We start from the raw sequence: 14,009 nt of genomic DNA, 5'->3' as shown, positions 1-14,009 counted from the left end.
CTGAAGATGATTTTGTTTTTTGAATTAGGTATGAGATTGTACTTTGAGATCAAGCAATGCCTTTTTCTTTTGGAGCTCTGTTCAAACAGACATAGCAGTGAATAAAGGTTATAGCAACTTTCATGAAAAATGGACAAGAAAATATGTTAGTCAAAGCTATTCCTTTTCCCCTACTTGTCTTTCCTTTCCTCCTGTTTTTCCCTTATAAGGTGAAAGTAGATGCATTCATGCTGGATGCTTTTAGAAGCATTATTCTTATCAATCCCTATTCACTGGATTACTGTGAGCTCAAAAGATTTGCAAGTGTCCAGAAAACAGCTACAGAGTAAACAGGACTGTGTATTTAAACAAAATAATGCCTTCCATCTGGTAGGATAAGTGGGAGGCATGTGCAGCAGCATGAGATTGAACGAGATGAAATCCTGTCCCTTGCATAGATTGACAATGGTCTTTTGGCCCTCAAAGGTGGATGCTGCCATCTCTTGGTGTTCAGAAATGCACGACATGAAGGAAGCCATCTATGAGTATAAGAAGAAATTGGAAGGGATTGGAGAAGATTACCAGATTCAGGTACTGCTAGGAACTGAGCAACATAAAAAGTTTATCCTTTGAATCATAATACCTATAAAAGACAACTTGTGGATACTTAGTTGAATTGCAAAGGGATGGGTGTGCATGAGGGGGGGTATTCCTTCCAAAGAAATACAGGAGTTCAGCAATGAGGAGAATGGGAACTTAGCTTCCATGCTGCTGAGCCTATGAGATTCTCTTCCTTCCACATGAATAAGAGGAACATAGGAACATAGGAAGCTGCCATGTACTGAGTCAGACCATTGGTCTATCTAGCTCAGTATTACTGGCAGCGGCTTCTCCAAGGTTGCAGGCAGGAATCTCTCTCAGCCCTATCTTGGAGAAGCCAGGCAGGGAACTTGGAACCTTCTGCTCTTCCCAGAGCGGCTCCATCCCCTGAGGGGAATATCTTGCAGTGCTCACACTTCTAGTCTCCCTTCCATATGCAACCAGGGTGGACCCTGCTTAGCTAAGGGGATAAGTCATGCTTGCTACCACAAGTCCAGTGCTCCACAAGACATGACAGTAGAGAGGAGAGGGCAATTGGAATGAGTTTTGAGTCTGTTTTCCTACCACATAAGAAGCAATCCTCTGGTAGGAGGGGGTGCTAAGGCACCTTCTTCCCCCTCTAGCCCTTCAGTTCAGTTTCATTGATTTGTTGTATAATTCCTCCAAAGAGCTTGCAGTAGGTGAGTATACCCCATTTTTCAGATATCCACATATTCTAGGATTAAGGAATTCTTGGAAACCTATGAATCATATAATTGAAACCGGAGTCTCCCCCCCACACCTAGACTATTAATTATTATGAATTAATAGTCCTTGTTATCTAGAACAATGAAAACAGAAATAAAAGTGGAAATTTAGGACAAAAAAGTAACATTTTGAAAAATATGCATGCAGTCCCTTTGGGTGATACATAAGTATTGGGGGTGGAGAAGAGGTTCCTGATAATTTAACTTTGTGCTTATTACAACTGGAGCATCTCTATAGTGAGGCGACCTGAGGCAGTGTTGCAGGGTGCTGAATGCGGGCACCTGCCTCTTCCCTGTCCCCTAGGCCACTGTTGCACTCTTGCTTCTTGCCTCCTGTGAGGCAGGAAATTGCTTTTTGCCTCAGGCGTTGGCTTTGATTGGGATGCCACTGATTTCAGGCTTGGACTTCTACAGAAAATCAAAAGGAAAATCTAGACTTCTCTCTTCATTCTGATCATCAGAAAGATAAGGAAGAAGAGAAAAGGAAAACAGGAGACGGAAGGGAGGATATGTGGGGGATGAGGAGAAGCTTTTGTGTGTCAGCTGGGCATAGAATCAGATCACCAGGTTGCAGCAATTGTTTTTTTAAGCAATATTGTTGCAGCCAAAGCATTCAAAGATATCTTATCTGCCATTAAATGTATGCAAAGTGTCCCTTCATGTATATATCTCTAACTTTTGAGTTGCCGGTTATAGGAGTATGCATTAATCAGTGGGTGGAGAGTGTCAGTAAGTTTTCTAAAGTGATACCTTCCCCTGGGATTGTGGTTGTCGTTGACCCATGTTTATATATGGGAATCTCTAATGGAAATCTCCTATGTGATCACCCAGAGCTACAATTCCAAGACTACCTTGGGAAGATTCCATGATGTTAAATTGGCTTAAGTGATGGTGTGGAGTGTCCTAGGTCTGGTAGCAATTCAGTGTAACCAGATGTTCTCTATATGCACAGATTGCACAAATGTTCCTTTGTGCAGCAGACTGTTAAAACCTTGTTTCCCTATTATGGTTTAAGATTTATTACAACCAGCATTTCTGTACTGCATGTCAAGTGTTCAAATCACTTTACTTCATTATTTCAGTAATCTATTTTGAGTGTTTTGAGCGCCATTTTGGAGACGAGTCTTGGAGGCCTGGTCTACCTGCCTCATGCAGTGGGTAGACTAGTCCTCTGAGGCAGGCCAATACATTAAGTCTGGAGTGGAGGCCTGGTCTACCTACCAACCTCACTCATTAGACCAGCTCTCCCCAGAAAAACAGCCCTCCAAAATGGCACCCAAACATTCAACGTTTCATCTTGAAATGGGGCATTTTGTTTCAAGCTCAAAATAGGCCCTTTATTATAAGAGCATTTTGTTTTGAGCTCAGAAACACTTGAAATGGCCTATTTAGAGCTTGAAACATTTCGAGCTTGAAAGGTTTTGCACATCCCTAATCCTTACCATATCCCAGTAAGAAAGGCCAGGTGGTACAAGGGTTGAGAGTTTCCTTACTTTAGGCTGCCAAAGGGATTCATGGCAGAGATGAGGTTTGAACTGGGGACTTTCTGGTTCACAGCTCAGGCTCTTAGCGTATGGCTCAGTTAATAGATAAATTTCCCATTTGCCTTTATTTCCCGTGGATCTGTGCCCAAACTGGATTTTGGAACATTTCAGCTAGTTTCATCAGAGGTATATTTGGGCTCTAATTAGTCCTTTTAATTAATTAGGAACAATATTGTCTCCGATAAGCTGATGAAACATGGCTTGTTTGTTGTGAAACATGGCTTGAAACATGTTGTGAAACATGGCTTTATTCTTTCAAGAAATAATGTTGCTAACTCATTAATTCTCCCCAGCTCTTAAACTGGAAGTTATTTATATATCAGTTATTTAAGGGTGTTATTGCTGGTGTCTTTTGTTGTACTAACTTCTGTTGATAAGTGTGCCAGCTCAAATAATTCCATGACCATCAATAACTTGCATGTGATTACTTAATAGAAATTTTGCATTGACCTCTCAAAGCGCCGATCCTATTATCAGACTTTGTAAATGTGACATGCTGCCTGTCCTATCTGTACTTCTTGAAAAGCTTTAAAAGGTGCACTCTCTCACTTGATGAACCACTGCTTTTTCCTAAAAGCTGGTGAGAAGCTTGAAGAGTTAAGGGAAATATTAAGATAAGGGATGTGCCACTTTAACTTGCCTGTTGAAAGCTGCTGTGCCATTGCCTAAATATTTAAAATTAAACAGGATATGCTCTTAAAACTCTTCAGATGTAAATTATGACTATAAATGAAGACAGTTTGTACTAAAAGCCAAAAAACTGAAATAAATGTTTATTCAGAACACCAGAAGGATATTGTCTGTATATTTTGCTTTATTTCTTTTCTCACATTTTGTAATCTGCTCTTCCTCTAAGAAGCTCAATATAGGATGTTTAGGGTGGTGTCAGGGCCTGCAGGATTCAGTCTATGCGCCACCAGCCAGCTCTGGCCAAAAGAGAAAACTGCAGGGAGACCCCCAAGGTATTACAAAGAGGCCACGATGAGTCAAGTGGGTTTCCCTAACCCCTTTCAAGGCTTCTCATGTGTTAGTTTCATTTTTGAAAAGGGGAAGTGTGTGGGTGGGTGATGTTCATATAAAGGATAGATGCCTAAATCTGTTGTTAGTTTGTAATGGTTTAGACTAGAGTAACCAGCTTGCTCACTCACAAACGTAAATACCACCTGTAATCTCGATGCATAGTGAAGTTGAGGTTTTGCACTGAGGACTGCTAAGCCAACTATTCTCCCTAATGAGACTTGCAGACTTGCTGTTGATGGATTCAGTTTCTATAAAATGTGTCTAAGGTTAGCACTGGGAGGAGGAGGGCGCTGGCCATGCTCGGTGTGGTCATATGTATCAGATGCTGGGAACAGCTTGTGAGCTTCCTAGGACACCTGTGGGGCAACGGTTGGAAACGGAGGATTGGACTAGACAGACCTTTTTGTTCTAGCCTGTCAAGACAGTTGTATACATTCCTGCATCTCCCTAAAAGAAAAAAGATGATAATTCTGAGTGTTCCCTACTGCATCCCAAACATATTCAGATTTATAAAGGGATGGATTTTCCTCTGAGTAATATATCCCTTTCTGTGGTGTTTCCCAACTTTTTTTTTAATCTGGTGGCACACTTAAACCCCTGCCCCCCATCACGACACAATGGACACCTAACCAACCCCTTGTTTTTCCAGTTGCAAATATGCTGGATGATTTTAATTGATTGATTTAGGAGCCAACATATGCACCAGGTAGAACCTGCCCTTCCCAGTGCATTATGGGGCGAGCTGGATCCAAAAGTGGAGAGCATAGACACCCTGCTTTTTGAGCCAAGTCAGTGCAATACACCGATCAATGTCCCATGGCATGTTAGTGTGCCAGGGCAAAACAGTTGGGAAACATGGTCCTATTCTGCCCTGCTTGGGGCATGTCCCTTCTTTAGCAAGCTGATCTGCTATTGCCTCTCTGCTGTGGTGCATGGCTCTTGCTATAGCTGAGATGTGAGCTGCTGTTGGCCCTAATTTCATCCTGTAGTTTTCAAGGGGCAGTTTTCAAGAGCCCCTGGTGGCGCAGTGGTAAAACTGCAGCCCTGTAACCAGAAGGTTACAAGTTCGATCCTGACCAAGGGGCTCAAGTTTGACTCAGCCTTCCATCCTTCCGAGGTTGGTAAAATGAGTACCCAGAATGTTGGGGGGCAATATGCTAAATCATTGTAAACCGCTTAGAGAGCTTCCAGCTATAGAGCGGTATATAAATGTAAGTGCTATTGCTATTGCTATTGCTATTGTGAGAGCAGCTCTGAGTTCCTGTTGAGGTGACTTGCAGTTTGCCCTCACAGGATATGGCTAGTGTATGTCCTTCCCAGCTCTGGGAAATAAGCCTTTGCAAGCCACTCTACGTTTAAACAAGAGGAGTGTTTATTTGAAGCTTGAGCACAGCAACAGCTCTTCTAAACAGTGGAAAATTTCTTGGAAAATGCTCGTACCACAGAAAACACTTTGTGTTAGAAAAGCCAGAAAGAGAGCTGTAGATGGATGTAGTCTATGTTAGGCCTACACAAAATAAAACTTTCCTAGCTAGATCCACCCCCAATAGTTACCACAGGGTTGGTAGACCTCATGTTTCTGCTGCCTGCCTAGGACTGCAAAAACTGTGAGTGTGTGTGAAGTACCTGACATGCCTCAATATATGGTTGGTGGATCATTTTATACACTACATTTTTACAGTGACAACTATAACTTTTATGTTAACTCAAAACATAACATAGTCAGGAAATGCATGTTTTTAAAATTCCATTTAACTCTCTTGCATAACTCTCCCATCGAAATAAAAATAACTAGAATGTGTTTAACATGGGTTGGTTTGTGTCAAGTGATTTATTTATTTTTTTAAATGTGTAGCTAGAAATATTCCTTGTAGGAAAGTTTGGGTTCAGATTGATTCCTAAGTGTGATTCTCAATCTTTTGATAAATGACATAAGGCCAGATTTATTTAAGGGATAACAAGTAAATATTAATGAAAGACAGTTATATGTTTAAACTTCCAACTGTTATTTGCCAACTGCTCTCTCTCCGCTAAAACGGAATGAAGTGTCACTTATAAATACAAAGTTCTGTATTTATTCTACATTGTTCTGTATGGAAGAGAACCCATATAGCATATTGGCTAGAGTGCAGGAGATAGGTCAGGGAGATTTGGGTTCAAATTCTCACACAGTCAATAAACTTGTTAGGTAACCTTGGTCAAGCCCTGTATCTGAGACCAAGCTACCTCACAGAGGTACGGCAATAAAATGGAGGGAGGGGTAGGGATGTGCGAGCTGATTTGAGGCCTGGATCAAGGGCTCGCCCTCCAGCTAGGCCGGGCCTGGTTTAGCTTGAGGTCAAGCCAAACCTACTGGATCTAGTTTGCTTTTTTTTTTTTTTAATGGTGGACTTACCACCATTGTGGGGCTTTAGGGGAGTGCTGCTGTGGCCATGGGGTGTGTGTCTCCTAAGGTTCTCCCTCCCCCCACTGGCCTCCCCCGAGTCTCAAACAGCCAATCCTGGGCCTCTCTGTGCTGGTGGCAACCCGGTCACACAAATGGCCAATGTGCATTCGTGGCGGCCTCCAAAATGGCGACAGCCAGTGCAGAGAGGCCCGGAAGGGGCTGAAAATGGCCCGAAATGGGCCAATAGAGACAGGTGGGGAGGCTGGTGGGGGAGGGGGAGCCTTAGGAGACCCTCCCATGGCTGCTGCAGCAGCCCCCAAACCCCGCAATGGCGGTAAGGCTGCCATGTTTTTCATTAAAAGGGTTAGAGACAGGGGTGGATTAATCTTTTTGCTGCCCGTAGGCACAAGAGTAAGGGGGCTTGGGGAGGAGGGGAAAAACTCTGTTTTTTTACACTGAAAAATGCCGCTGTGTAGCGGAGGAGGCTCTACGCGCCTCCTATCACAGGAGATGAGGTCGGGCACTAGGGGACGGCGGCGAAAGAGGTCCTCCCTCAAGCCCGGCTTACTCACAAATAACACAAAGCGGGTGATTTCGTGCAGAGGCCCAAAATCACCCACTCTGTGTCATGAGTAAGCTGGGCTTCAGGGAGGACCTCTTTTGCTGCCGTCCGCCAGTGCCTGACCTCACCTGTGATGGTTTAGGGGTGCCGCTACGCAGAGACATTTTTAAAGGTACAGAAAAAGAATTAAGTTTCCCTCCAGATGCCACTCCCGAAGATTTGCCGCCATAGGCAGCTGCCTGTATTGCCTATGCAGTAATCCGCCATTGGTTAGAGGTTCCAAAGCAGAAGCTCCCTTTTCAGCATAAAGACAAAGCATTCATGGCATTAAGGGCACTATGTGCTTCTGTGCTTTATGCCACATGAGAGCCAAAACTGGTATTGGGCACGGAATTCAGCATCTTTTGACTTGCAAAAACCTGGTAGGCAGTGAGTATGATTCAGCGCCCTGAATAGTTCCTTGCACCTCCTCACCAGTGTTCGCTCTAATTTTTTTCATCTGTGTGTGAAATGAGTTTTGTTCTGGGCAGCAGTATCAAGGCAGTGTGAGTGTACCTGCGTTCAGAATGGGGCCTTCCTGATTCAACCTGAGCAGGGTCTAAAATTGACTGAACAGACATTAAAAAACAACAACCGGTGAGCGTGCGCACATGTGCACACCTTAGAGGGAAAACTGCTCCCCACAAATAGCAGAAGCAGCATAAAGGTTGCCAGAAAAGACTATCTATTCAAATGGGCATAAATCGTGAGGTTGCCAAATTCAATCCTATTTGCATTTTTTGTGTGTGCCAAGTACACATAGTCTTGAATGGTTTCACTCTCTTGGTTTTCATGTGGCTTATGAAGAGAGGCGGCCTCCTACATGCAAACCTGTTCACATTTTTCCACAAATGCATGATTTTACTACAATGAATATCTATATACCGCTCTTCAACCAAAGTTCTCAAAGCAGTTTACATAGAAAAATGATATATAAATAAGATGGTTCCCTGTCCCCGAAGGGCTGAAAAGAAACATAAGGCAGATACCAGCAACAGCCACTGGAGGGATGTTGTGCTGGGTTTGGACAGGGCCAGTTGCTCTCCTCCTGCTTTAGTTGTGAAAAGTGGCTGACCTCCTGACTAGATTACTCAATTCTCATTGTTGTCATGGGGCTTATCCACAGAAGTCCCCTACAATCATTCAAGCTTTTGTATGTATACACAATTTTGGTTAGTTGTGAAAAATGGCTGAATTTTCTGACTAAATTACTCAGCGGAAGTTGCATTGAAGTTAATAAGACAAATTAGTCATTATTAACTTGTCCAATGAATCTCAGTGGGATCTCCTTTGAGTAATTTAGTCAGGATGCCAGCCACTATTTTTCCACTGGAAACAGGATATCCAGTGTTCACCCTTTCAAGGGAAGATGCTAGTTGTGATATAAGCACAAATGCCTGAAGCTGTATTCCGAAAATATTCCCTTGCTCTGTTCAGTTAACGGATGGGAAAGTGGAAAGTGAGATTGTGCCTACCCACCCACCCCGGGATGGCCATGCATTTGATTTTTGTTGAGCTGTATTTGTGGAGGGCTTATACATGTGATTTGGAAAGTGGCCTATCGGGTTTTCAAAATGCGTGGATAAGCCTTCCACAGATGGAGCTCAGTCCCTTTCAGACAAATGCTGAATGTGCATGTGCATGGAGATGTGGTCTTCTTCAATGTTGAGAGTGTGTTGCTAGCAGACACAGTCTCACTCCCCACTGATGCATTCCCTGAACACAGAGAGATGTTCTTGGAATAGGACTAATATTGTGAATTGCTCTTGTGCATTTCAGGGGAACAGCACCAAAGAGTATTTTCTGCAAAGGATATTACAAAGCCTTGAGCACTATTTCTACTTGATTGCTTTCAACTACTACCTTCATGAACAGGTGAGCAAGTCCTTCTCTGAACTCGTTAAGCCTGGACGATCACCCTCTTTCCTATCCTTTGCGGAGAGTGTGAGGCAGTCTGAAGTTACGCATTTTGCAGAACATTTGCACAGAACATTTGCACACAGTTTAGAACATCTGGAGTCTTAATAAAAGAAAACTTCAGCACAACTCTCAGATTTGTTGACAATGCACTGTTTGCTGAAAAAACAAAACATCTGTTTTTGTCCACCATCAGCAGACTTGGCTACTTTTTGCTAACAAATTATATGTTGTTAACAAAAAAAATAACAGAATTTGATTATGGACTCAACTAGGCTTGGGCTGATGTGCACGGTTCAGCAATGGAAATAGAAAGCTCTTCTGTGCTCTTAACAAGATCTTTATAAGCCCTGCTTTGTAAGGACTACTTGTGATGGGTCTTAGTACTTGGGGAGGCATTCCTGAAACTGTCCCTGTCTGTATCTTTTCTTTTGCTCTGATTGGCAGTACCCCCTGGCCTTTGCTCTCGATTTCAGCAGATGGATGTGCCGGCACCCGGAGCTGTACAGGCTTCAGGCAAACATGAACCTATCAGAGCTTACAGTCACAGGGGTCCAGATAACAAAGGGGGCACGGGTACTGGTGAGTGAACTACCTGTGTTTTCTTGGCCCTTTGTGGGACTGGTCAAGATACTTCCCCTATGAGTGTGTTCAATTGTCTGTCTCTTAAACATCATGCATTGGAGCCATCCTGGACAGCCATTCAGCTTCAGTGCATTTTGGTAAGAATTCTGTTTGCAAATGCAACTGATCTTTTTCTTATGGGATTGGGCTGATTTTTCCCTTCCTCCCTTGGAAGTCAGTTCCAGCCTTCTGAGGATGATACACTCCATTTTCTCAGGGTTCTCTCTATACCCGTAAGGAAGAAAATAATGCATTCTTCTAAGGAGTCTGACAGGAGTGTGAGTGTGCGCGTGTATGTGTGCACGCCTCCCTACTTGGGTTGCACCTTTGTTCTGTGCCTCAGCATCAGCAAAACTCAAACGAGCCCTCAAGATAATACATTTTCAGCTATTCACATCTGAATTTCACTCATGTGACTCTGAGAACATTGCTGCCCTTTCTCGAGGCCTTTAGTTAACTGTAGGTTGGAAGGAGGCTTTTGGTTAAAACTGTTGTCTTTCTCGGTATATTTTTGTTGAAGCAGAAAGTGCTTGAGACAGCATCTCTGGACACCTTTTTAGTAAAAGAATACCTAGTTGCCCTAATTAGAGATGTGCACGAACCAGTTCGGAGGCCCTTTTACGGGCCTCCGAACCAGTTCGAACCCTGGCTGGCTCGAAGGTTCAACAGTGTGTGTCGGGGGGTGTCCTCCTTTAAGGGCAGGGAAAGATGCAATTACACCCCCACAACCGTGTTTCCCCCACTGGTGTGTGATTTCCGAAAATCGTATCTCCCTGCCACCCCACTGCTACATTTACCAGCTATACCTGGAAGTACTGAATGCGCCTGTGCATGTCGTGCTTGCACATGTCAGGTGCCTGTGCACAATACGCACAGGTGAATTCAGTACTTCCAGGTATAGCTGGTAAATGTTGCAGTGGGGTGGCAGGAAGGTATGCTGCCGCCCCGATAGGCATTTCGGAAATTGTGTGCCAGCAGGGGAAACGTGGTGGTGGGGGGAGTGCATGCTCCCCCGCCCTTAAAGGCGGACAGCCCCACTGTCGAACCAGCCCCCGCCGGTTCTGAGCACATACCTAGCCCTAATCTGTGGTTGCTGTCTTTGGTTTTTCTTCCATGGCAGGTAGTAGATGAACGGTTTTCTCCAGATGTGCTCAGCACCGTAAAAGAGATGAGCGTGGCCAACTTCCGGAGGGTCCCCAAGATGCCCGTGTATGGGATGGCACAGCCCAGCAACAAGGTATTCAAGTAACCTTTTTCTGTTCCTCACAAGGGAGAGAGTAAGGGGACCAAAAAGCATTCACTTAACAAATGAAAGCTATATTAAAAAAAACCCAGAATGGTTTTGTTGGGTTTTTTTGCGGGGGCGGAGAGAAGGATATTGGCAATCTGTGCATCATAGAATCCCTCACAACCACTAATGTAGGAATAGAACATTTAAAAAAATCATTTTTCACCAAAAGGAAAATTGTTATAATAGTTGTCAGTTTGGAGCCTTGCTGAAAAACACTGTGGAACCCAAGTACTGGAACTCTTTGGAAACTGAGGTGGTGATATAATATTACAGGGTTAGTATCCTCTTCCTATCCAACTTTGCCATCACCACTCAATCCTTCCCCTTTCTACCAACTCCTAACTGTACATTCATCACCTCCCTGCACAGTTCTTCTTCAGAAATTCCTGATTTACTGACCAAACCAGTCTTTCATGTAAACTGATTGACTTAGCAGTGACTGATTGGGAAGAAGCAGCAGCAACTGAACAGATGGAGCCTGCTTTATATGTTACTAGTTGGTGAGGCCTGTTGTTGACAGGACAAAATAATTTTGCACACCTTACACTTAAAGGACAGTTCAAGAAATTAAATATATGTAATAGATTTTGTTATTAATGTGCTTGCAAGAGGGAAGTAAAAGAACAGGTTGAAATTTGTAGGATTTCAACTTCAAACATTATTCATTTTATTGCATAAATTACCTTATATGGTAAATCTGAATCATAGTGAGTTTGAATCCAAGAAAGATCATCTGTTTTTCTTGGGCATAATATCATTTTGGAATTATTTATCTAATTACTGAGTGTTAAAAATCTGTTCAAAACAATAACAAAATGTGTTAAGCATTTCATATTAAAAATACAAAAAACATACCACCATTTAAACCTTTCCCTAAGCATTAAAAAATTCATGGCAAAATTCAAGACAAAAAATTCAGCTGATTTTAGTGGCAGGACTGTGTATGTAAAATTTGGTATCTGTAGGTCATCAGGAAGTACAGGTGAAACTTGGAAAATTAGAATATCGTGCAAAAGTCCATTAATTTCAGTAATGCAAATTAAAAGGTGAAACTGATATACGAGAGAGACGCATTACATGCAAAGCGAGATAAGTCAAGCCTTAATTTGTTATAATTGTGATGATCATGGCGTACAGCTCATGAAAACCCCAAATCCACAATCTCAGAAAATTAGAATATTACATGGAACCAAGAGGACAAGGATTGAAGAATAGAACAATATTGGACCTCTGAAAAGTATAAGCATGCATATGTATTCAGTACTTGGTTTGGGCCCCTTTTGCAGCAATTACTGCCTCAATGCGGCATGGCATGGATGCTATCAGCCTGTGGCACTGATGAGGTATTATGGAAGACCAGGATGCTTCATTAGCGGCCTTCAGCAATTCTGCATTGTTTGGTCTCATGTCTCTCATCCTTCTCTTGGCAATGCCCCATAGATTCTCTATGGGGTCAGGTCAGGTGAGTTTGCTGTCCAGTCAAGCACAGTACACTGTATACTTTTCAGAGGTCCAATATTGTTCTATTCTTCAGTCCTTGTCTTCTTGGTTCCATGTAATATTCTAATTTTCTGAGATTGTGGATTTGGGGTTTTCATGAGCTGTACACCATGATCATCACAATTATAACAAATTAAGGCTTGACTTATCTCGCTTTGCATGTAATGCGTCTGTCTCATATATCAGTTTCATCTTTTAATTTGCATTACTGAAATTAATGGACTTTTGCACGATATTCTAATTTTCCGAGTTTCACCTGTATGACTTTATTTTGCACAAACAATGCCACAAACAAACACCCTCTTCAACATATGTAATAGATATTGGTATGTTATATTGATGGTATGTTAGTCTGAGCTTGCCTGAAGAATTCTGGGGAGAAGGGAGAGGAAGGAAAATAGCCATTGAGAAACAACCCCCCATTACTTCCTTGTTTGTTGTGCATCCATGGTCTTGGTTACCATTTCTCTTTAGGCTATTGGAAGTGTCTTGAATTACTTGACTGATGCAAAGAGGAAGTATTCCCATATCTTATGGGTTAATCTCCGGGAAGAAGTGGTTTTGGAAGGGAATGAGCAAACATATACTCTCCGGGAGGCTGGCAACCTGGAACAACAGATAGCGGTCCCTGTAATGTCTCCCGAACAACTAGAGGTGAGAATTCAGATATGTTAAACCTCCCATTCTCTCTTCCTTGTGGTTAAGCCCCAGTACTGCTAACAAATTCCTTCTGGCATGAAGGGGTTAGAAGAAGGGGGTTTTATAGCATATTGAATAAGAGTGGCTTCAGACATTACTAAAGGTATGGGTGGTATGGTGATGTGGGGTGGGGGGTCATGGTTTGAGAAGCATGAATAACTTGCGCTTCCTGTTGCTGTGCTTTCTGTGTAATTTGCAAAGCAGTATGTGCTTATCTCCTTGCACTTATTTCCCTTCAAATCTCTTCGTGCAGTTGTGAGTTCAGCTTCCATTACAGTACTTTAAAGTGAGCCATAGGAAGAGGAGTGCAGCTTGCTTGCACTCAGTGTCCCCTGTAACAGGGATTCCCAGATGTTGTTGACTACAACTCCCAGAATCCCCAGCTGCAATGGCTTTTGCTTGGGGTTTATGGGAGTTGTAGTCAGCAACATCTGGGAATCCCTGTTAGAGGGAACACTGCTTGCACTTATTGCAGATATTTTTTCTGCTATATGCTTCAAAAAGCATTTTCACAGCACAAACATGCACCAAACAAATTTTATTTATTATTATTATTTTTAATGTTTATATCCCGCTCTTCCTCCAAGGAGCTCAGAGCAGTGTACATGGTTATTTTTATCCTCACAACAACCCTGTGAGGTAGGTTAGTTGTCATTTCTCAGCAACTTGAAATACAGTGTAGTCAAGCCTCTCAAAGTGGGGTGTATGTGCACATGCATGCGTTCATACTTTTGTACTTTACAGGGATGTTCCAGAGGAAAATATGAGAAACGGAACCCGAGTTAATATCTAAATTGTGGCAACTGACAATATGCTACACTTTGGATGGATAAAAAAATTATGGTGCTATTTTCAGCACTGTTTCTGAGAACCTTGTTCAAGGGATTCTTGCCATCCATTTAATGGCATGTTTTGTCTTTTCTATGTGACAGCTGTAGCAGCGGTGCGACAGGTTGTATGTTGCCTCCCGTTGTTAAAATGATGGGGAAATAGAGTGATCAAAGGAACCCATCTGTGATGGCATTTTGATATACTCAAGTAATCATATATACACATCAAACAGGACACTCAATTTGCTGTTTTCTCTGCAGTGTCCCTTTGT

At 42.7% G+C, this 14,009-nt stretch overlaps 1 protein-coding gene across 3 annotated transcripts in view; it reads left to right on the top strand.

Moving 5' to 3' along the window:
• Window positions 1-14,009, top strand: part of PALD1 (phosphatase domain containing paladin 1) — a 211,302-nt gene that overhangs the window by 122,071 nt on the left and 75,222 nt on the right. For all 3 annotated transcript variants that reach the window (XM_053306877.1, XM_053306878.1, XM_053306879.1), the window contains 5 exons: window positions 466-570; window positions 8,656-8,751; window positions 9,241-9,375; window positions 10,538-10,654; window positions 12,683-12,862. In XM_053306877.1, coding sequence (XP_053162852.1) covers window positions 466-570; window positions 8,656-8,751; window positions 9,241-9,375; window positions 10,538-10,654; window positions 12,683-12,862 — 633 coding nt within the window. The remainder of the gene's footprint in view (window positions 1-465; window positions 571-8,655; window positions 8,752-9,240; window positions 9,376-10,537; window positions 10,655-12,682; window positions 12,863-14,009) is intronic.

The sequence above is a fragment of the Hemicordylus capensis genome, chromosome 3, assembly GCF_027244095.1.
Source record: "Hemicordylus capensis ecotype Gifberg chromosome 3, rHemCap1.1.pri, whole genome shotgun sequence".
Classification (NCBI taxonomy): Eukaryota; Metazoa; Chordata; class Lepidosauria; order Squamata; family Cordylidae; genus Hemicordylus; species Hemicordylus capensis.
Note: the sequence above shows the minus strand (reverse complement) of the source record. Positions and strands in the feature narration are given on the sequence as shown.